Consider the following 23,776-nt stretch of genomic DNA (forward strand, 5'->3'; position numbering starts at 1 on the left):
GTTTAATTTTATGAGAAACTAACTTTTATCCAAAGTAGCTGCACCACTTGACAAGGTAAAGTTTTGGATGTCCGATATCCTTGTGAACATTTGGCAGTATCAGCCATTTTAATTTTAAATATACTGGTGGACGTGTACTGGTATCTCACTGTAGTGTAATTTGCGTTTCCCTGATGATTAATGTGGCTTTCCCAATGACTGAGCAGTCAAGAATCTGCCTGCAAAAAAAAAAAAAAAAAGAATCTGCCTGCAATGCAGGAGATGAGGGTTTGATCCCTGGGTTGGGAAGAGTTCCTGGAGGAGAAAATGGCAATCCAGTGCAGTATTCTTGCCTGGGAAATCCCATGGACAGAGGAGCCTGTTGGGCTACAGTCCATGGGGTTGCAAAGAGTCGGACGGGACTGAACACCTGTGTTGACTAATGTACTTGCTAGCCATTTGCACTGATACAAGCAGGGCCCTGAGAGGCTTCCGGGCACAAAGCCTGTGTCTGCCCCTCCCTATTCCTTGGATTACAAGAAACAGCCTTCATTCAGCATCCTGGACCTTCCCTGAGCTCCACTGGGCAGATTCAAGCAGTTGTTAATTAGGGAAGGGCGGGGATGTGAGACCAGGAAGAAACAAACAGTCAAGGGCAGCCTTGGGGCAAGGTCCTGTTTCCCCCACAACGGATACACACACACACACAATACCTGTAACCGATTCTGCAAACACTGAAACCCCTCCAGGTGGGAAAACTTAATGATTGATGATGATAGGCCACCCACAAGCATGTAGACCCATACCAGTTGGACGTGAAAGTTGCTGATGCTGACTCCTACTTAAACTTCAGTTCAGTCCAGTGGCTCAGTCGTGTCCGACTCTTGGTGACCCCATGGACTGCGCACATCAGGCCTCCCTGTCCTTCACCAACTCCTGGGGTTTACTCAAGCTCATGTCCATCGAGTCGGTGATGCCATCCAACCATCTCATCCTTTGTGGTCCCCTTCTCCTCCTGCCTTCAATCTTTCCCAGCATCAGGGTCTTTTCAAATGAGTTAGTTCTGCATCAGGAAGCCAAAGTAGTGGAGCTTCAGCATCAGTCCGTCCAATGAATATTCAGGACTGATTTCCTTTGGCATGGACTGGTTGTATCTCCTTGCAGTCCAAGGGACTCTCAAGAGTCTTCTCCAACACCACAGTTCAAAAGCATCAATTCTTCAGCGCTCAGCTTTCTTTATAGTCCAACTCTTACATCCATACATGACTACTGGAAAAACTATCGCTTTGACTAGATGGACTTTTGTTGGCAAAGTAATGTCTCTGCTTTTTAATATGCTGTCTAGGTTGGTCATAACTTTTCTTCCAAGGAGCAAGCGTCTTTTAATTTCATGGCTGCAGTCACCATCTGCAGTGATTTTGGAGCCCAAGAAAATAAAAGTCTCTCACTGGTTCCATTGTTTGCCCATCTATTTGCCATGAAGTGATGGGACTGGATGCCATGGTCTTAGTTTTCTGAATGTTGAGCTTTAAGCCAACTTTTTCACTCTCCTCTTTCAGTTTCATCAAGAGACTCTTTAGTTCTTCTTCATTTTCTGCCATAAGGGTGGTGTCATCTGCATATCTGAGGTTATTGATATTTCTCCCAGCAATCTTGATTCCAGCTTGTGCTTCATCCAGCCCAGCATTTCTCATGATGTACTCTGCATCTAAGTTAAAGAAGCAGGGTGACAACATACAGCCTTGACGTACTCCTTTTCTAATTTGTAACCAGTCTGTTGGTCCATGTCTGGTTCTAACTGTTGCTTCCTGACCTGCATACAGATTTCTCAGGAGGCAGGTCAGGTGGTCTGGTATTCCCATCTCTTTAAGAATTTTTCATAGTTTGTTGTGATCCACACAGTCAAAGGCTTTGGCATAGTCAATAAAGCAGAAGTAGATGTTTTTCTGGAACTCTCTTGCTTTTTTGACGATCCAACAGATGTTGGCAATTTGATCTCTGGATCCTCTACCTTTTCTAAATCCAGCTTGAACATCTGGAAGTTCATGGTTCACGTACTGTTGAAGCCTGGCTTGGAGAATTTTGAGCATTACTTTACTAGCGTGTGAGATGAGTGCAATTGTGCGGTACTTTAAGCATTCTTTGGCATTGCTCTTCTTTGGGATTGGAATGAAAACTGACCTTGTCCAGTCCTGTGGCCACTGCTGAGTTTTCCAAATTTGCTGGCATATTGAGTGCAGCACTTTCACAGCATCATCTTTTAGGATTTGAAATAGCTCAACTGGAATCCCATCACTTCCACTAGCTTTGTTCATAATGATGCTTCCTAAGGCCCACTTGACTTCACATTGCAGGGTTTCTGGCTCTAGGTGAGTGATACCACCATCGTGATTATCTGAGTTGTGAAGATCTTTTTTGTATTCTTCTTCTGTGTATTCTTGCCACCTCTTCTAAATATCTTCTGCTTCTGTTAGGTCCATACCATTTCTGTCCTTTATTGAGCCCATCTTTGCATGAAATTTTCCCTTAGTATCTCCAATTTTCTTGAAGCGATCTTTTGTCTTTCCCATTCTGTTGTTTTCCTCTATTTCTTTGCATTGATCGCTGAGGAAGGCTTTCTTATCTGTCCTTGCTTACTCAACCTTACCACCAACTCATCAGAAGAATGTCTGTGAGCTGATCATGCCCTCTTTGAACAATTACTATAAAAGGTCTCTCTTCTCCAAGTTGAGGACACACGATTTTACAATCATTAGCACGGAGTGGTCTCCTTTGCTGGCAAAGTAACAAAGCTGTTCTACTTCACTCAAAACTCTGTCTCCAAGATTCTATTCAGCACCAATGTACAGAAAAGCTGAGCTTTTGGCATAAGTATATCTGCTTTCTAAAATCTCTGTTGAATATCCATTTCTTTTTACTAATGAGTTGTAGGGATTCTTTATATAGATGCAGGATGCTAGTCCTTTCTCAGGTATGTATCTTAGAAACATTTTCCACATTCTCTGACTTGCCTAATTATTTCTGATGGGTATGTTTTAAATTTTAGTGAGGCCCAATTTATCAATCATTTCTTTTATATTTGGATCTCTGTGTATCAAGAAACCTCACCTCTCTTATGGTTGCATAAGCTTTAGGGGTTCTTTTCCCCTAGAAATTTTAGTTTTAGCCTCTGTGTGTTGGTCTTTGATTAAGTTTTGTTTCTTCAGTTTGTTTCGGTATGGCATGAGGTAAGAGTTGAGGTATTAGGTGTCTTTTGTCTGTGTGGATATTTAGTTATTTTAGTGTCATTTGCTGAAAAGACAAAAGTGAATTTATTTTAGGAACCTGTATCTTGCTCATTATTTGTCCATCCTCATATTAGTGCCACGGTGTTAAGATTACTTGGCTTTCCTGGTGGCTCAGACAGTAAAGAATCTGCCTGTAATGCAGGAGAGCCAGGTTTGATCCCTGGGGTGGGAAGACCCCTGGAGGGGGGCATGGCAACCCACTCCAGTATTCTTGCTGGAGAATCCCATGGACAGAGGAGCCTGGAGGGCTGCAGTCCACGGGGTTACTTGCAGCTTTTGTGTGAATCCTCCAATTTTGCTCTTTATCAGGATTTTCTTTGAATATTACAGGATCTTAACATTTCCATAGAAATTGTAGAATCAGCTTGTTAATTTCACCAGGAAAAAAAAAACAAACTTGTGAGATCTTAATTAGGATTGTGTTGGATCTATTTTAGGGAGACCTGATATCTTAATTCATGAATGAGGTATAGCCCTCAATTTATGTCAGTCTTGGAAAATTTTCATGTAGAGATCTTGTACATCTTTTGTAAATTCATTCCAAAGTATTTTGGGGTTTTGATGCAGCTGTAAATGAAATATCAAGATTCTACTTTCCGTTTGCTGTAGTATGTAAAAATAGAAATGATTTTTTACAAATTAACTGGGTTCCTGCAACCTTGCTAAATTTATGCATTAGTTGAGTAGTTGATTCCTTTAGGATTTTCTGTGTAAATTACCATGTTATCCAAAATAGAGTTTTGCTTCCTTTTTGATACTTTTTTTTTTTTTTCTATTCATGGTGCAGTGGCCAGGATCTCAGTATAATGTTGAATAGAGGAGGTGGAAGCAAACATTTCGTCTTGTTCATGATCTCAGGAGAAAGCCTTTAGTTTTTCTGCATTAACTACAGTGTCGGTTCTTCATAGATACCCTCTATTAGCTTGAAAGTATCTTTTATAGTTTTTTTAAAAAAATAAAACATGAGTGAATTTTATCAAATGCTTTTTTCTGCATCTAGTGTAATGATCATATAATTTTATCCTTTATTAATATCTTGGATTTCATCTATTGCATTTCTAATGTCAAACCAACCTTGCATTTCTGTTCTGGAATAAATTTAATGTAGTATTTCCACTCCTCTATTTTCATTCTTCTACTTCCTTTTGGGTTTACTTCCCCCCCCCCCCCCCCACCACCAGCTTCCTATAGTGGATTATTAGATCACAAATTTTAGATCTAAACTTCTTTTCTAATGTTAGCATTTTTCAACTATAAATCTCGTTAGTCCTGGGCTAGCTGCACCCTAAAAATTGTGGTATGTTGTATTTTTACATCATTTTATTGAACATATTTTCTGATTTTTTTCTCCTTTGACCTACAAATTATTTAGCCATGTATTGTTACTTGTTTTAAAAATCTGTTTCTTAAGACAAATTATTCCTAACATTTTCAGTGTGGTCTGTTGACTGAAAAAAATGCACAACCTAAAAATTGAGAATTATATTGTATTTGATAGACTTTCTGAGGACTTCAAAGCAGGAGACAGCTTCTCAGATAGCTCTAAGGGACTGCTCTGAAGAAGAAGGGGAGGAGCTATGATAAATAGGAATTTTGCAATAAAAACCAGGTATTGGAACATCAAAAGATTACCATTAATTATTGTTGTTCAGTCACTAATTAAAGAAAAGCAGACATCTCAGGTTAATGAGTTTAGCACTTTTCTCTGGGAAGATGCAAGCGTCTGGGCTCACTGATACCGTTCCTCTGATGTGCGCCTGAGCTATGAGGGCCAGTATCCTGTTCTTTCCCACCCCGAGTCCCCCCAGGGTACTCCACTGGGGTGGCTGCAGCGGCTTGATGACTACCACATCCTTGGTTTACTGATAAGGCAAGCGAAATTTTCATTGACAGGTCAGAGGGCCATATATGATATGTTTCAGTCCTCTTAAATTGACTGCATTATGGTCCAGAATCTAGTCTTAGTGAATGTACCATATGCACTTGAAAAGAACATGTATTCTGGGCTTCCCTGGTGGTCCAGTAGCTGAGAGTCTGTCTCGCAATGCAGGGGACCCTGGTTCGGTCCCTGGTCCTGGAAGACGCCACGTGCCTCAGAGCAATGAAGCCTCTGCGCCACCACCACTGAGCCTGTGAGCGACAGCAACCGAAGCCCACCTAGCTAGGGACGCCTCTCCACAACAAGAGGATCCCCTGCAAGTAGAAACCCGAGCACCCCAAGAAAGAGAAGCCCCTCTGCCGCAAGCAGAGAAAGCCTGCGTGCAGCAACAAAGACCAACCACAGCCAAAAAAAAAACCCTTAAAAAAAAAAAAAGAGTATGTATTCTGCAGTTGCTGGATGTAGTGTTCTATAACTGTGTCAAGGTTGTTGATAGTGTTTTTCAGACCTTCTGTCTTTACTGACATTTGTTCCAGTTATTCTAACAATTATCAAGAATATTAAAAGCACCAACTATGTGGAATTGTCTGTTTCTTCCTTGTATGTCAGTTTTTGTTCCTCATATTTCGAAGCTATTATTTACTATCGGTCACAGGTGGCCTCGGCCTGCAGTGGCTTGCAGCAGGGCTTTGGTTCCTGGCCAGAGTCTGAGGTTGGGAGCAGCAGGGAGAATGCTGAATGCTAACCACTACACACCAGGGCCAGTGGCCAGTGACAGGGCCCTGGCCCGTCAGCTGGGTAGAAATGAATTTCCACATAGAGACGGGGATTAATGAAGTAAGTGAAGTATTTATTAGGAGGAAGAGTACAGTGTGTGTGGACAGACACACAGGTGGGCTAAGGGGGAGTCTTGCCCTTGTGGTAGTTTGAATCACTTTTTTGGGGCATTTCCTCCAGGTTTCCTTTGACCAATCGTCTTGCTTTGCCGGGTTCTGAGTCTGTCTTTGGCTTATCTCAGGATCTTCCTGCATGTGTGTGCATCTTTTAGCCAAGATGGGTTCTAGAGAAGAGGCCTGTGGGAAGTTGCATCACTTACTCTGAAGTGACGTTTCCTTCCTGTTGACCTCTGTGGAGCCTTTCTGGGCATGTGTAGTCTGGGAGGTCTCCTTAATTTTGAGGATGGGGTGTGTGGCCTTTTATCTCTTATCTGGGCAAGGCCCAGCCTCCTCCATCAACCTGCTTTATGGAGTTTCTGTCCACAGGAGAGAAACTGTTCAGCCTGGGACCCATCTGTCTCCTGCCTGAATATAAGCATTTATAATTACTATATCCTCCTGATGCAGGGACCATTTTTATGAGATGTCTCTCTTTATCTCTGGTAATACCCTTTGCCTTGAAGTTTATTTTGTCTGATATTAATCTAGTCACCACAGGCTTCATTTACTTAACATTCGTAGTGTATCTTTTCCATTTACTTTCCAATCTATCTGTGTCTTTATATCTTCAAGGTGTATTTGTTGCAGACAGCGTACAGCAGTGTTTTTTCTTTTTCCTTTTCCTGGTCAGCTCTGACAGTCCCCATGTTTTAACTGATCCAATAAACACTGTCTGTCACTACTGTGACGATGGGAATATCCTGTATCTGTGCTCTTCTGAAGTCTGTCATGCTGCTACTAGACTTGCAAGTGGGCAACAAAACTCCCCCCACCCCCCAGAATTTTTAACTTTAAAGTCCGCAACAAATTTAAGTATCATGTGTGACTAGTGGCTGCTATATATAATTTGGTGGTTGTTATTCAGTCACTAAGTCATGTCCGACTCTTTGTAACCCCATGGACTGCAGAATGCCAGGCTCCTCTGTCTTCCACTATCTCTTGGGAGTTTGCTCAGATTCATGTTCATTGAGCTGGTGATGCCATCCAACAATCTCATCCTCTGTCGTCCCCTTCTCCTCCTGCCTTCAGTTTTTCCCAGCATCAGAGTCTTTTCCAGTGAGTCAGCTCTTCATATCAGGTGGCCAAAGTACTGGAGCTTTAACTTGAGCATCAATGAATATTCAGGGTTGATTTCCTTTAGGATTGACTGGTTTGATTTCATTGCTCTCCAAGGGACTCTCAAAGAGTCTTGATGTAGAAATTCTGGATTCTAATCACCTTCCTCTAAAAATAATTTTTAAACAGGTGGTTAACTTAGGTGAACTCAACTACAAAATTATCTCCCGTACAGCATGAAGCAGCTCAGATTTTAGTTTAGTTCTTTTAGCCTTAGTGGTGCAAGTGCGGCTCAGTGGTCAGCCATAGATATGAAGAGTTTTTACAAAGAGAAACTGGGAATCCTGACTCTGGCTCTTCTGTTATTTGGTTGCTCCAAGTCCTGTGCTCTGGATCTCCAAGCCACAAAGACTGCAGATTTTCCACTGGAGGTTTACCTGCCTTGTGTGGTGCAGACTAAGACCTGACCCCAGGCTGGAAGTGGTGGAAAAAGAGGAAATTCACCCTGTATAGAGTGCCTTTCTTGCAGTTGTTGACTCCCTTCTTCTGGTCACTTTCAGTAGCTGGCTTGTGTAGGCTCCACACCACAACTTCTATTTTTATTTCTGAAAGAGTGGGTTCAGTAGGAGCTATTTCATCCTACCAGAAACCTGAACTTATTTGGTCTCCCCTCACAACATTTGATAATGAAATTTCAAACATGTACCAAAGTTGAATTTTAGAGCAGCAATCTAGATTGTACAAATTTTCCAATATTTTATCATATATCTACTCATCCTGTAACACATCTTATTTTAAAGCATTTCAAAATAAACTGCGATCAATACACTTGCCCTCAAGTACTTTAGAGTTTATTTATAGAGAGTTCAACAACTGTTTTTTTTTTTTACTTTTTTGATGTAGAATTTTCACACAGTGCACATATCTGAATTTGTGCGTTCTTCGAGTTCTTAAAAAGCAGCTTTACTGGGTTACAATTTACGTACAATAAAATGACCAATTTGGTGCATAATTCAAGGGGTTTCAGAAAGTGTAACCAAAACCACAATCATGATAGAGACCCTTCCATCACCGCCCGAGTTTCCCTTGTGCTAACAACCCCTCCCCACACCTGCACTTATTCTTAAGGTCACCCAGTGGGCTGTGGGCAGGGGCCAGGGAGCCACGGTAGGAGGAGGAACTAGAGACGCAGAGGAGAGGCCGCTCACCGCCGAGTGTGCCCTGAAATGCCGGAGAAGACCGGAAGGGTGGAGTCGGGGCTCGGGCGGACCCTCATGGGGCCCGGGCTGTTTCTAGAGGCGGTGAGTGGCTCGTGGAATCACAAGGTTCATTCCTGCCTCCTAAGGAAGATTCTGCCAATGGGAGCACAAAGGTGCCCACTTCTTGAACCTGCTATGGTATGAGGCGCTCAGGAAGCGAGAGATCCCTCCAACTTCAAGAAGGCGGCCTCAGGCAGTTCACAGATCTGAGCCTCAGTTTCTTCATTTGTGAAACAGACTTCCTTCCAGGGCTCAAGCGTCAGCTCACCCGTGGGGTCACTGGAACGTGGACTCCCTGACCCCAGCCTCAGTCCCACGAAGCCTCCATGAGGACCCCCCTTTCCGGAGGCGGCAGGCAACGTGGATCTGTGCTTTCAGGGCAGGAAGCATGCGGTCTGCAGAGCTGTTCAACTCTGTTCAGAGTTGAGAGGCTGGGCTCTGGGACAAAGGGGTCCTGGGACACAGTCTCCTCTGTAAGCAGAGCCCCCATCGCCTGGAATCCAGAGGCCTAGTCGCCACCTGGCTGCAGCCAGGAGTCTTCAATCCACCATCTTTCAGAAAAACCCACCTGTGGTGGTGTGGGAAGGAGTGCTATTGGCAGGAAGTAGCTAATTTTTCAGAAGGCGTGGGTTTTGACCCTTGAGTTACCATTCTCTAAATGCCCCAGGGAGAGACTGCCAGCCTGGTACTCATCAGGAATCATCCCGATTTATACTGATCGAGTTCCTGCCCGCGCTCAGGAACACCGTTTCCTGTGATTCTTATAGCAATCCCACCAGGCAGGAAGGAGAGCTGTGAGCCCCACTCAACAGATGAGAAAATGAAGACTCGGGTATCACGTGACTTGCCTAAGGTCTCACAGGGCGGAGGGAACAGAGCTGGGGCTGGGCAAGTCTAAGGAACACGTGACTCAGCCTGGCCAGTCAGACACCGCGGGGCTTTGGCCCGCACCTCTGGGAAAGCGGGTTTCCTCTCCTCTGGGATGACTGGCCTGCAGCTGCAATGCTCCCTGGCTGGCTGGCTTGTCTGGTGCTGCCTGGGGCCTTGCACCGCGCCCACCCCCACCCGGGGGGACCACCGTGCTGGCGGGCATCCCGGGTGGTCGACCGCAGTCCTCTGGATGCCCACTCAGACGGCTGGGCTCCCACCCTGGGCTGGTCTCATCGTCACATCAGCCTTTACTGCGAGCCCAGGGCTGCTGCTGGGCTCAGATCTGATAAGGGTTTCAATGTCGGTAAAGCTGAAGGCAGGTTCCAAGAAGGCTTAAGCCTTACTTTTCTTACCAGTGGAAGGAACTAGTTTAATTCAGTGGCTTTTCAACTTTATGTTTTTAAGCAGAATACAAAAGAAACACGCCCAGATGATATCCTTTACAGAACCCAAAACTTAAGAGTAAAGGAGGCCTTCTCTGAGGGGGAGCAGGAGGCAGGAGACCCCACCCCTGCCTGCCCAGCCTCCTCCTGCCACAATACCTACCCCCCCCCCACCCCACTTCTGGTGTGAGCACTGCCGGCTTCTGAGGAACAGTCCGAAAAACCAGCATCTTAAAAAAAGAATCTTTCAGAATTAACAATCAACTGGATTCTGAGTTACAGGATGAAGAGGCTGAGGACCACGGAAAGGAGCCCCACACAGAGGAATCCAGAGGCGCTGGGTCGTCTGAGGAGGGCGCCGTTCCCGCCCGTGGAGGGCACTTGGACGAGCAGGGCTATGCCCGCTGCGCTGACCCGGGCGGCTGGGGTCCCGCGGGCGTCCTGAACCTTTCTGGGCCTCAGCCCCTCCCTGTCAGCTCATCTGCAGGGGCTCCTGCGAGTGGGATGCTTGTGTGCTTTGCTGGGCTCCTGGGGGATGGCTGAGGACAGGGCAGGCAGGGGCTGGCCCATGGGCAGGGAGGATGAAGTGTCGTGGGAAGCTGCCGGACGACGACCGTCAGGAGGCGCGTGGCGTCTGTGGAGCCTCGTGGGCCTCAGTGACTCACAGCAGCCCTGCCAGCAACGCCGACACACACCCAGAAAGCTGGAGGGGGTGATGGGCCACACTCCTGCTATACCAGGCCCCTTGCAGCAAGCCCGACACACACCCAGAAAGCTGGAGGGGGTGATGGGCCACACTCCTGCTATACCAGGCCCCTTGCAGCAAGCCTGACACACACCCAGAAAGCTGGAGGGGGGCGACGGGCCACACTCCTGTTACACCAGGCCCCTTGCAGCAAGCCCGACACACACCCAGAAAGCTGGAGGGGGTGACGGGCCACACCTGCTCTGGAAAGTTTCAGCTGAACCAGGGGCACCCTTCCCAACGGAGCACAACTTACAATGTCAACCTCTCGTTCAGAACCGCTGACCCCACCATGACAGTCTGCGTTACCAGAAGGATCATTTTGCATCTATCTATCTATATTCTTTTAATATGGGGAAGTTTAATAGCTTTTATTCCAAGGCATAGAAAAGGGAGTTAAGAAAATATAAAATTTTTTTTTCAAGTGAGAATATCAACAGTGACCATTGAAAGGATAACCAACATTCACGTCTGAAAGACTGACCTTTGCAGAGTTTTGTAGGGGGGCAGACAAAACATTAAGGGAAGTGAACACCCATTACAAACAAGGACATCCAGTGTTTGGGGCTCAGGCCTTACATGACAGCTTCACAGAGCTCTCCTGCTCTCAGGAGGGAACCCACATGTTCCCGTGTGTATCAGGTGCTTTGACATAAGGGATGTTCCAAATCCATGGTCGATCTGGGGGAAAAAAATTACATGAGTATAATACTTATTTGAATACGATTACAGAAAATCCACTCACCTGATAGGATCAAGTCACTCACAGGCTGGAGTCGACATATCGCGAGAGCCCTTTTCTGAACTGAGCCCTTTTGGGTAGGAGCTTGCAGTAAAGGTTCGTGTTAAGACATGGGAGCGTGAACCCCGGCATGAATGCTGGCTTGCCACTGAGGTTCACAAGTTCTGTCACCTCTGAACCTCAGTTTCCTTATCTGCACTTAAGACGTGGAGCGGCAGTAGGATTAAATGAAATACTGTTGTTGCTTAGTCGCTCAGTCGTGTCTGGCTCTTTTGCAACTCCATGGACTGTAGCCCACCAGCCTCCTCTGTCCATGGGATTTCCCAGGCAAGAATCCTGGAGTGGGTTGCCATTTTCTTCTATAGGGGATCTTCCCAACAGAGGAAATGAACCTATGTTCCTGCACTGGCAGGCAGATTCTTTACCACTGAGCCACCAGGGAAGCCCATTAAATGAGATAAGCTTATGAACTGTGCAAGATGCCGTGTTCCATCTGCACAGAGAGCCTAGAAAGGAGGGTGGCTCTCGTTTTCTTCTTTTGAGAAGCTGGAGAAACCAGCAGTGACAACGGGCACAGGCAAGTGGCCACTCTTCTGCCCTCAGCTGGTCATGGTCACACAGAACCACAGGTCCAGAGTCATGTCCCTGAAGCGGCTTTGTTCTGTAAATATTAAGGCCAGTGATTGGTGAGCCATGAAGATCTCTGAATAATGACTGTAGACCCACATCGAGGAAAGCAACAGGCCTTCGAATGGTACTGATACAACGGAAAGGAGACCCAGGTTCAAATCCTGCCTTCGTCTTTGTCTGCGGCCTGGGGAAGGCTTGTGGGTCTTGGTCTCGGGTTCCCCGTCTGTGAAATGGGAATTAATTACACTCCCAACCTCCCAGGATTACTGTGAAGCATGAATGCAAGAATGACTGAGAAGCTCGCTCCCGGCATATTGTAGGTGCTCAATAAATGTGAACTTTTTCTTCCAAAAGAACCAAAATAATGTGAAAGTGTAAGTTGCTCAGTCATGTCTGACTCTTTGTTACCCCATGGACTATAGCCCATCAGGCTCCTCTGTCCATGGAATCTCCAGGCAAGAATACTGGAGTGGGTTGCCTTGGGTAGGGTGAAAGTACATTGCAAGGATTAAAAATAAACCCCCCTACTACTGTTCTGAGAAACACGAGTGACGGAACAAGTCTGAAGGGCAGAGTGCTCACTCGGCAGGTCGGCTGGGATGGACCAGCCAGCCGCCCCTGGGGGAGGTGCTGGCTCTTCCTGAGCAGAGGCAGATGGCAGCTGGGAGGCTGGCCTGCCTAACAATGGTACCTGCTGCTCATACCGCCCAGCCTCGCCCTTGTGTTCAATAATCATAGTGTGAACATGCAAACAGCAGCTCCCAGCAGCAAGAGCAGCCAAAGAATGCCCAAGGTGGCAACACATTATCAGAAGCCTGTTCTCTAGCCTTTGGCCTCCAGATGGTTTAAAAGCAGGAAACCACACTTTCTGTGAATTTCCTTAAGAGGCAGGGGGCTAGCAGGGCTGGAGACCTGACTCTCACTGGCCGCTCTCCTGCCCTAGAAGCATCATCCTCTGTGTCTGCACATCCCCGTACTTTCTCCTCTTTCCCTTCAAACTGCTCTGTGGGGTGACGGCAGCCGTGCTTCATCCCCCGGGCAGGAGACACTCTGACCCTCGCTGTATGAACAGCCAGTCGAGATTCTCAGCAGCGCAGATCGGTGGCACACAGACATTTCCCAGTAACTGAAAAGAGCACCGCTGCATTTCAGCGCACCCTCGGACAGCCGGGGTCTGACCCTGCAGGTCCGCTTATGCGCTGATATTTCCTCAATAAATACTACTACACGATCAGGGGCTGGTTGAATCTGGGGATGTGGAATCGGGGACACAGAGGGCTTGTCATGGGACTTGAGGATCTGAGCATTTTGTATCCAGGGGGTCCTGGAGGCACCCCTTGTGGACACCAACGGTGACTGTATTCCTTTCCTTCAAAATAAGCTGGTAATGTCCAAGTGAGGACCTGGAAACCACCCGCCTGGCAATCCCATGCTCTGTTTTATAAATAAACAAATGTCTGTATTTCTTGGGCGGATTCTTTCCCATGCTGGCTGGAAGGCCCTCCATAACCTTGGGGGAAAGCCACACACACAAAAATGCCAACAGGGAGGGGATGGGGGGGTAAGTCAGCATTACCACTCACTGGCTTAGATGAAGGCCTGTTTCAGGCAAACCTCCTCAACTGTCCCATGAGAGAACGTGCCTCATGACACAGTCGTGTGTGTATGTGAAATGCTTGTTAGTGCTGGTTAGGTGCCTGTACTCTGCTAGACAGGCTTCCCAGTTGGCTAAGTGGTAAACAATCTGCCTACCAATAAAGGAGATGTGGGTTCAATCCCAGGGTCAGGAAGATCCCCTGGAGAAGGGAATGGCAACCCACTCCAGTATCCTTGCCTCAGAAATCCCATGGACAGAGGAGCCTGGTGGGCTACAGTCCATGGGGTTGCAAGAGAGTCTGATACGACTGAGTGACTAAACACCACCACCCTGCTATACAAAGCTGAGCGCCTCTCCAGGTTACAGTCCAGAGGGCAGGCAGACCCGGGTGCGCCCTGCTGCTGGGATGCTGACCCTCACTGTTTCTGCCCCGTGGTTCCCTGTCTGGGCTGACTGGGAACTGCTGGCACGTTTTTCTGGGACCCACTGCTGGAGAGCTCGTTTCAGTAGGTCTGAGCCGGGCCTGGCAATGTGCCCCTTTGTCAAGACAGTGCCCAAGGCCCAAAGCTACGCACACACTTAGCCCAGGAGGCTAAGCCTAAGGCCATCATCACACTGGGTCTTCCCCACCACCAATATGTTTACTCAAGAGAACTGGGAGGTTGGGGGGCAGGAAGGAGGGAATGGAACGGAAAAAACAAGATAAAGGAAAAAAGATAAAGGCACAGCCTAAAGCCAGCAGGGGAAGGAGGGCAGCGGGTCACGTCCTGGGTCAGGGACTGTCCCACATGAGTCTCAGGCTCTGTCCGCTCATCAGGGGTGGGGAGAGAACGACCGTCCGCTCCCTGTTATAACTGCATCAGGCATTTTAAGTGCCAGAAACTGGTTAACAGCAGCTGGACGCTAATTCTGAGCGGAACACGGGTCAGATGCTTTCGGGACCTCATCTCGGTCGCTCCTCAGCAGTGAGCTGTGTGCTTTCACGTCCTCATTTTGTAAATGGAGACACTAAGGCCCAGATAAGGCAAACCACCACCCAGCCTCACATGATAAGCTGTCAGGCTGGTGCATGAACATCTGGATCTAAAGCAGTGTTTTCCATCTGTGAGCTGGGGGGTGGGGAGAAGTGGTCACAGATTCCTTGAAATTCTGATAGAACCTCTTGCTAGTGAAAAACAAATATGGTGAATTGACAACAACATACTTAGAGGACTCAGAAAAATACACATGGCTTGGGAGGAAGGGAACAAGAATGCCTTTGGAAGCTGTCCATGTGACCAGAGAGAGGGGAAGCCAGCTGTGTGAGGCAGGAGGGGCTCGTCAGATGAGCCCAGATGACCCAAAAGTGGAGCCATCAGAAGGGCAGGCTTCGCTCACCACGAAGCCATTAGAGTGTGTGAGGGTGGGAGGCAGCCAGACCCCAGCCAGCCTCGATTGGGGGAGGAAGGGACCTGCCAACCCCATTACGGAACCCAAGGTTTGGGAGTATGAATGGGATGACGTCATTAACACTTTCCAATCAAACCTCAAACTTGCCCTGTTCACATTTAGCGTTTGCTCAAAAACTGTGGACTATAACTTGCCTACCCCAGTAGATGTCTACCCTACAGGGGAAAATGCACCAGGGTCTGCCCCGTCCTGACAGTATTACATCTCCCCCTGTGTGAGCTTGGCGAAGCGTGAACTTGCCTCAAAGCCAGACTTCCCAGGGCTGAGAGAAGTGCTCTGGGGCTGGAGGGGCCGCGTCAGAGCAGATGCAGAGGTGGGGCCGCCCACCCCGGCCAGCCTCCCTCCAGACACACTGGGAACCCGCACCAAGACGCCACGGACTTCCTCTTGCCAAAAATACCTGGTCTCTGACCTTAAAGTCCTCGCCTAGCGCAGCAGTCTTCAGCGGGTGACTTGGGGACCTACCTTTCAAGGGGGTGGGGGTACACCTGTAAAGTGAAAGTGACGGTCACCCTAACATGGAGTCGTCACTGGTCACTGCTGCCTGGGTGTGCAGAGGCCACACGACACGCGTGACGGCACACGGAGCAGCGATGAGGCTCCAGCCATTAACCCAGACAGTGCATGAGTCTGCAAAACGGGAAACAAGGCCGTCTTCCAAACTAACCTGAATTGGCGAAGTGTCATTTTAGATATTTTAAATATATCAATGGGCTTATTATCATTTTAAAACAAGTCAATTTAAAACAATTTTTAAACTTTAAAAATTTTTGGCTTTAACTTCTGATATGACAAATATCAACAGCTATAGAAACCGTGTAATGGAAAGCTGTCTGTGGTCCTTGATCAGTAAGGGCACAGGGGGTTCTGAGACCCAGCGGCTGAGAGCCGTGTCTCCGGGCCGCGGACGGGGCAGGGAACCTGTGCTCGCAGAGCAGGGTGCTAGCGGGCTCCCGCCGAGGGCGCACCGTGCGGCTCTCTGAGCACCGTGGCCTCTGCACTGGCACTCACATCCGAGCTTCTCCGTCCCCTGGGTCTCACCTCTGTCCCCGTACAGTTCTGGAGGCAGGTCGTACGGCACAGGGAAGGAGGCTGCGGGCTCCTGGCTGCTCCCGGAGAAGAATTTCTGTTTCACTTTGAAACTGTCCAGGCCCTGCAAACACACAGAATCTATAATTGCATCTCACTTTCTGGAAGAAGGTCCCAAGATGCAATTATATTTTTATGGTGCTCACAACAAAATTCAGAGCTATTTTTGTGACTGTTTCAGAGCCTTTTCTGATATTGGTTAGGTCAAATATATTTATGACACTCCACAAATTACTCTTTTCCTAAAAATGAGATGTCTAAGTTTCGGAAAATAAATTAGACCAAAGCTTGCAAAAGTTTATTGAAGTATACAAAGATATACGAGAAAAAAAAAAATTTTAGCTGTGATAGCCCATTTCTACCAATCTCTGTGTACAGCAGCAGGGAATATGTAGAAGATACTATAAAATACTTCGAATACTTTCAATATTGCTGTAGTAATGGGTTGCTCACTCTGGTGAAGTGTGAATGTCCCTTTCACGTATAATGGAAGTGTCCAAGATAATGGGATAGGAATGTAACAATGAGAACTCAACAAGACCCACCCAAATGAAGGCTGAGTCTAAGAACTCCAGAAGAGGCTAGTACTAACTTTGGATCCTGATCGGGACGCAAGGCCAGGGGCCGCATCCGGCCGGTGTTCACACTGCTCCTGCCTGCTCACACGGGGCCTGCCCGCCACATGGGCCCCCAGAGGTCAGCCGGGTGCTCCCCACACCACTGATCATCCCCCGGCCCCTTCCCGGATGACCCCAGCACGCTGTTTCTACCTCATTCCTCTGGGCACCCGTTCACACTCACGTTGCTCCTTCTCATCCTAGACACCCACAGAGCAAACGGGGCTCTGTCTCCGGAACCCGTACAAAGTGCTAGGCCTACAGCTCCTATCCTGGTGAGCATACAGCTTAGACTTGGGAAGGAGAGGCTGCTCCTTCCTGGGCACAGGAGGGTATGGTCAGCGTCAGCGCCGTGTGGACCTGGCCTTCGGGCCACCCGGGCTGAGTCTGTGCGGGTATCAGGGGCGGTGTGAGCGGCTCAGGCTGCACTCACTCACCCCACTCACGACTCCGTGAGCCCCTCTTCTCGGCCAGCCTGTTCTCAACGTACAGGGGTCACCAAAACTGTCACAGTCCCTGTTCTCACGGGATGCACAGTCCAGTGGGGAGACATTAAACACATTTATAGAAGTAAAACAAACAATTACCATTTGTGATAGGTGCTGTGAATAACAACAGGGGAGTCCTAAGAAAATAGTAGGCCTGTTTTAGATTTGTTGGGGAGGGGTGTTCAGCGGAAGCCTCCCCGAGAAGGTGACATTTTAATTAAACTTTGAAAGGTGAATTGTATTTGGTTAGGTGAGGGTGGGTCCAGGAGGAGGGCACGGAATCCCCAATGGCCCAGAGGCAGCAAAAAACTTGTGTGCGAGAGGAACTAAAAAAGACGGTCACAGGGGGATACTGGACCACTTATTCATTAGGCCTCCGTTTCCTCACTTGTAAAATGGGAACAATACCCTTCTAGATGTGTGCTCAGTCATGTCTGACTCTGCCACGTTCCTCAGTCCATGGGATTTCCCAGGTAGGACTATTGGAGTGTGTTTCCATGTCCTCCTCCAGGGGATCTTCCCCACCAGGGACTGAAACTGCATCTCCTGCGCTGACAGGCGGATTCTTTACCACTTGCAACTCCTGGGACACCCCCATCTTCTGGATGTTATTGCATTAATGCATCTCACTTCAACACCCAGCACAAGCCTTGATGCATAGTTGGTGGTCAAGAAATGCTGAGCTGCAAAAATGAGGTTAAAGGACCTTCCCCACTTACTTTACGGGCGTCTGAGCAGAACCCCTGCGGGCAGGAGGGGACGTGCAGGGAGGGAGGGGTGATGCCCCGCCCTGGACGCGGGTGAGTAAAGCTGCACAACATGTGAGACTCCGCTCAGAAAAGGAAGAAATGACCTCTAATGGTGGTGGGTTAAGAAAAGGCTCCACAGAAAATATTTTTGCTGGACCTTGAAAAGTTGATATAATTATGATAAACGGAGAGCTGGCAGGGAGCAACGTCGGGGGGTGGGGGGAGGAGGCCAACCTGATGGAAGGCACTGCAGGGGGATGGTGAGGGAGGCGGGGGGAGCGCTGGGGACCTGGAGATGGAATGCGGCGGCGGGCTGCAGAGGGCTGTGCAGGGGAAGCAGCGTAGACGCCTGCGGCTTCTCCCTATTGAACCCCCGTCTCCTGGCCACAGTGAGGGGCACGAGCCCTGAGTCAGGGATGCGGGGGAGAGACCACCTTTCTCTGGGGAGCTGTCTCGCCACAGGAACCACTGACTGAAACTGCCACCCTGCTCAGGCGCGACAGTCACGCCTTGCATGAGTTATCCTATGACAAGGGGTCCCCGCAAGGAACGCAGAACAAGCTACCGGAACTGGAAGAATTTGGGAAAGGTCAAAAGGAGAGAGCAGACTCCAGTCCAAACGTCTAGCAACCTCCCAGAATTCTCCGTGCTGGAATCCATCTCGGCTGAGTAACGCTTGTGCCGCCAGGAAGGACCCTGAGTCAGAGTGACTGGCCAGAGACAACCTGGAAACTAACCCAGTCACCACAGAGGCCGAGACGGTGAGCCCCGTGGCAGAGCGGTCCTCCTGGGTTTCCTCTCCCTCCTGCTCTGCACCCGGGCGCCCCTTCCCACTAAGGTCTCTTGCTTGGTCAGCATGTGTGTCTCCTCGGACAATTCATTTCTGAGTGTTAGACAAGAGCCCTCCCTCGGGGCTATGGAAGGCAACAACTTGCAACAGTTCGGCAATGTGTGAGCCCCAAGCTGCCCACCGGGCTCCATGTTCTTCAAATGGAACTGGGCATTAGAAGAAATGAACCCAGATGACACCGCCCAGACCTCTGGATCCAGCCCCACCTGAAGCAACTTTCAACTGGCTATCCTTCACTTCAACCCGGGGTGTTGCAGGACCCTGGTGAGAGAGTGGCCTTTACTGTGATGTACAGTGAGGAGTTGCAGAAGGTTTTCTGAGCAAGTAAGTTCCACTGTAAAGGTGGACATGGCAACCCACTCCAGTATCTTTGCCTGGGAAATCCCATGGACAGAGGAGCCTGGCGGGCTACTGTCCACGGGGTCACAAAGAGTCAGAAACGACCTAGCAACTGAATAACAAGACAGGATGAGCCAAATTCTGGAAACCCTGGCCCTTGACATCTTTAAAAAAAAAAAAAAAAAGGCCAGAGGTTGGGAAGTGATGCCAATTTAATGATTATCAAAAACTTTATGGCATTTCAGGCAAAAAATGACTTCCCTCTTCTTTAGCTCCTGGCTTACTTGCATTACTTCCCAAGTGAGTATGGTGAGGGATGATGAGTCTTTATGGCTCGGACCCAGATCTCAAGACCCCCAGTGCCATTCTGCGTGGCTGATTCACACACCAGAAGCTTTGAGCTGTCCATGTCTGACAGGAAGCAATGTGCTTTTTTCCTAGACTGCCATTTCTGATCCAAATTCTAGGGTATCATATATATATATTTTAAAAAGTGCCACTTTCCCCTTCAATCTGGATGTCAAATAATTTGAGGCTGTCTTCTAATTATCATCATTTATATATCACAGTGGTACCAGTTGGCATTTTACAAAACAGAGGAAGGCACCCTCCCAGGCACGGGTCACTTTGAAGACAGCTATTATGACAATATAGGGATAAAACACCAGGTGAGAGGGTGGACATGAACCACGCCTGAGAAATTACTGGCTTTTCCCTCCATCAGCTCTGGGAGGGAAAGAGCTGGTTCTCACTGTGACGGATTAGGTTTAGCAGCTTAGCTCAGTCACAGAGAGCAAGAAGCAGGCTCACATTTCAGTTCCAGATGTAACTTATGTTTTTAGTTGCATCTAACCGAGCAGCATCCTCAAGCAGTAAAACCCTAGGCAAGGTATCCAATTTTCCTGGGGGAACACTAGTGGCAGATGAATCTTCTAGAAGGAGTGAGTGCCTTTCATCAGAGATGCAGCGACTGACAAGGAAGTGAGCTAAAGGAAGGTGGCTCTCTTGCTCCTCCTGAAGCACATGACCTTCAGGGCTCCCAGCCGGAGGCTTTGGAGAAGCTCTGTGGGGCAGCGTTCTCCTTACAGGGCTGAGCGGGGTGGGCTCTTGAGAAGCGGGGGGCTGACTATGAGAGCGTGGGGGACGCTCTGGAAGGAGAGAAAGGAACACTGCGCCATCCGGGTGTGACAGCAAGAACTCGGGTCACTTAGAGCTCAGTCTCCGCCTTCGCCTTCTGTTGAATGGCTTGGTCTACGTGCTAGTTTATGTTAACTGTGACCTGCGCCCAGCACTTGCTGAGTACCTGGTGCTGCTGTAAATACTTTACACGTGACCACTCTTCACTCTCAAATGACCGCCCACGTTACGGCGGCGAAGGAAGCCCAGAGAAGTAAAAAGGAGGTACAAAGGCCGAGAGTCATGGCTCATAAGCGGGGCTGCAGCCACCTCCCTCCTCTTTCTGTCATTTTGGTTCCTACAGATCCAAAGTCCCTAAACCTTCAGACTCTGTGCTCTGGGAGAGTTCCCTTTCTTGGTCCTTGGGATTTCTCCAATCCTGTATTGTCTCTTTGAGTTACTTCTAACTGAGCACAAAGCAGGCTCGGAGGGTCACACAGCTGGGAAACGGCCATGGCTGCCACGGCCCACCTCACTGCATGCCGACAAGCACTTGTGCGTGGTGGGGTCCAGGGGTGGGGGCAGGAAGCAGGGGAGAGGAGGCGGGAGGCACGCTGCTCCCACTCACTGTGTGCTGTCAGTAAGGACGCCGGACGCTGTCTCCTGGACCACGGAAGGCTTCAGGCGGAGAAACACAGACCCTGATGGGGGCAGAAACCACTTCAGGAGGTGGGAGCTGAGGGGGGCGGATGGGCTGGGTCCTGGGCAACAGAGGCCAGGACCAGAAGGGGCAGCGTAGGCTGTGCCCGGCAGACGGGACAGGCAGGCGTGGGGACTGCACGTGGACCGGTGAGCCGTGGGGTGGGGCGTGGGGGGTGCGCTGAGGTAAGGCCAGGATGTGGTCCTGTCAGTTGAGCAGAAGAACACCAGAAGTTACAAAGAAACATCACCTCAAACCTGGTGCTCAGCCGTGGCCTCCTGGGAAACTCTGAGAGCCCGCGCCACGTGCTGGGCCCCGGGCAGGTTGGCAGAGGGGGTGCAGGGAGGGGACGGTTAAGGTGGGGCGCTTGTAAATTTTAATAGTTCTTCCAGCCAGAGCCATGTTGGGTAAAATATGTTTAACCAGAACGGAAAAAAGAGAAAGTAAAGACGTGAAGACTGGAAGTTGGTGGGCGTCTGTCTGCAGCACTTTTGTTTCTGGTCACAGGAAAGAGAACCCACCGTCTGAGGAGCAGTGAGCCTGGGGCTGAGCAGGGGCTGGGCCGGTTCTCAGCCCGGGGACAAGGGCAGGGACGCTCAGCACATCGGGCCGCCTTTGCGCGTCACTTCCAGAGGTGGGAGGATCCTAGACAAAGCGGTGGGCAGCCTATGTTGGTGCTCAGTAAACACCAAAACGCACCAAGTTTACAGAGGGGAAACCTGTATCTCCCCGAAACACTCGCAGATGCCTGAGGATTTAGAAAACGGCTGCTGGCCTTTGAAATCACGAGGTAATCTTTCCTATATTGAGATTTTTCTGAACCTAGATGAATTAGTCTAACCTAAAAGTTAAATACACCTCAATTAAAGGTGTGGAGTCCTGTCCCACAGCCATGGGGGCAAGGCCTTACATCATGGCCACAAAGCAGAGACCGGGACCAAGGTCGCCTCTAAAGCCGACTGAGCTCCTTTGTAACCATGGCCAAAAGCTCCTCTGATCATCACCAGCAGGCCTCCTGACCCTGTATTAGGTGGAGATGCTCACCCCAGTAGTCACCATATAGGGCCCCAACCAATCACCTAATGACTATTTGCCAGCAAGAATTTTGTCTTGAGGCATAAAAGTTGGCTGCTAAGCCACAAAAATGTCAATTCCCCCTGGCCTGTCAGGAGGTGGCAGCCCCCTGCACTTGCACTGCCTGCTTTATCTCTGCTCTTCGTTCTTAATAAACTCGCTCCTTTCTGAAATGCTCTGTGTCTGGAAATCCTTTCCCAACCTGCATTCAGACTGCCACGACAAAAGGGACAACTCAAAAAACATTATAAAAGTGGAAGGCTGAAGTCAGACCATAAAGGAATAAAGTCTTCACTGAACAAACATTTGTCAAGCACCTACTGTGAGCAACAAAAGCCAAGGGAAGCACGGTCAAATGTGTCTTGACATTGATCCCCAAAGGTCTTGAAAGTGTTCCCGATCAAAGAGAAAGCTGCTGACTTGATGGCAAGTTAGGTTAACCTCAAAATGATGTGTTTACTGATCATTGAACACAATGATGTGTTCATGCATTTAAAAGCTGCAGAAGGGACTTCCCTGTGGTCCAGCTGTTAAAGACTCCGCACTCCCAGTGCCGGGGGCCCTGGTCGATCCCTGGTCAGGGAACGAAATTCCACATGCCACAACTAAAGATCCCGAATACTGCAGCTAAGGCCTGGTACAGCCAGAAAAATAAAAAGCAGAAAAAATGGGAACACATCAGTATTTGGTTACCGGGAACTTGTCGGCTCTCAGATCAATCCCAGAACTTTCCAATGGCATCACTATTATGAATGGAAGTGGCGGCTCTCCACCCACTGCAGTCTGTAGGCCACAGTGTGTCCGCTCACACGCTTCCGGAACGACTGGCCCCTAAGATGGCCATGGGCAAGGAGAGCCGCCGGCTTCCTGTGGTGGCACCTCTGCCGCGCTTGAGGCTGTGCCCATGCCGAGCACAAAACCTGAACACGTGCAATGCTGGCCTCAAGCCCGTGTTCAGGAACGCAGACGTCGGGATGGCCCACCGACGAAGGACAGAAGTGGTGATTCTGGCTGCTGCTAACTCAGAAAAGTGGGTGTTTCGCACAGGGAGTTCTGCCCAAGGGCCACAGAGGAGGACTGATCTCCGGAAACTGGGTCTGGATGATGTCCAGTCAGAAGAGTGACTTGAGACCCGGGTGTTAAGCGCGTCTTTGACAGACGTGTGGCTGACGGCACTGAAGGGAGAAACCCAGACACGGGAACCACACCGGGCCTTAGACTGCACCACTACCAGCAGCCATTTAAGATAACGACCAAGACAGCAAGTCTAAGACACTGAATGGATACAGACGGACTGTTATCTGTCAGTAAGGCAACAGGCCACCACGGCCGCGAGCATGAGTCTGTCACATTCTTCAGTTTCAACAGACCGCTGCAGGTGAGCCGTCCCACGCTGCCAACTGCGCCTAACAAGATCCACGAGCCTCCACTATGACCAACCTCGACAGCCTATTGAAAAGCAGAGACATCACTTTGCTGACAAAGGTCCATCTAGTGGAAGCTATGTTTATCCAGTATGTGAGGGCTGGACCATAAGGAAGGCTGAGCACTGAAGAATTGATGCTTTTGAACTGTGGTGTTGGAGAAGACTCTTCAGAGTCCCTTGGACTGCAAGGAGATTCAAACCAGTCCATCCTAAAGGAAATCAACCCTGAATATTCATTGGAAGGACTGATGCTGAAGCTTCAATACTTTGGCCAGCTGATGAGAAGAGCCGATTTATTGGAAAAGACCCTGATGCTGGGAAAGACTGAAGGCAGGAGGAGAAGGGGACGACAGAGGACGGGATGGTGGGAGGGCATCACTGACTCGCTGGACGTGAGTCTGAGCAAGCTCTGGGAGACGTGAGGATGGGGAAGCCAGGTGTGCTGCAGTCCAAGGGG

General features: G+C 49.0%; 1 protein-coding gene across 4 annotated transcripts in view; it reads right to left on the reverse strand.

The window, feature by feature from the left end:
• Window positions 1–10,786: 10,786 nt before the first annotated feature.
• The window catches only part of TDP1 (tyrosyl-DNA phosphodiesterase 1), a 71,901-nt gene continuing 58,911 nt past the window's right edge, over window positions 10,787–23,776 (reverse strand). For all 4 annotated transcript variants that reach the window (XM_043920216.1, XM_043920215.1, XM_043920217.1 and 1 more), the window contains 2 exons: window positions 15,913–16,024; window positions 10,787–11,134 (listed from right to left, as the gene is read on the reverse strand). In XM_043920216.1, coding sequence (XP_043776151.1) covers window positions 11,061–11,134; window positions 15,913–16,024 — 186 coding nt within the window. In that variant the 3' untranslated portion in view covers window positions 10,787–11,060. The remainder of the gene's footprint in view (window positions 11,135–15,912; window positions 16,025–23,776) is intronic.

The sequence above is a fragment of the Cervus elaphus genome, chromosome 12 (assembly GCF_910594005.1).
Source record: "Cervus elaphus chromosome 12, mCerEla1.1, whole genome shotgun sequence".
In the NCBI taxonomy this organism is placed as follows: domain Eukaryota; kingdom Metazoa; phylum Chordata; class Mammalia; order Artiodactyla; family Cervidae; genus Cervus; species Cervus elaphus.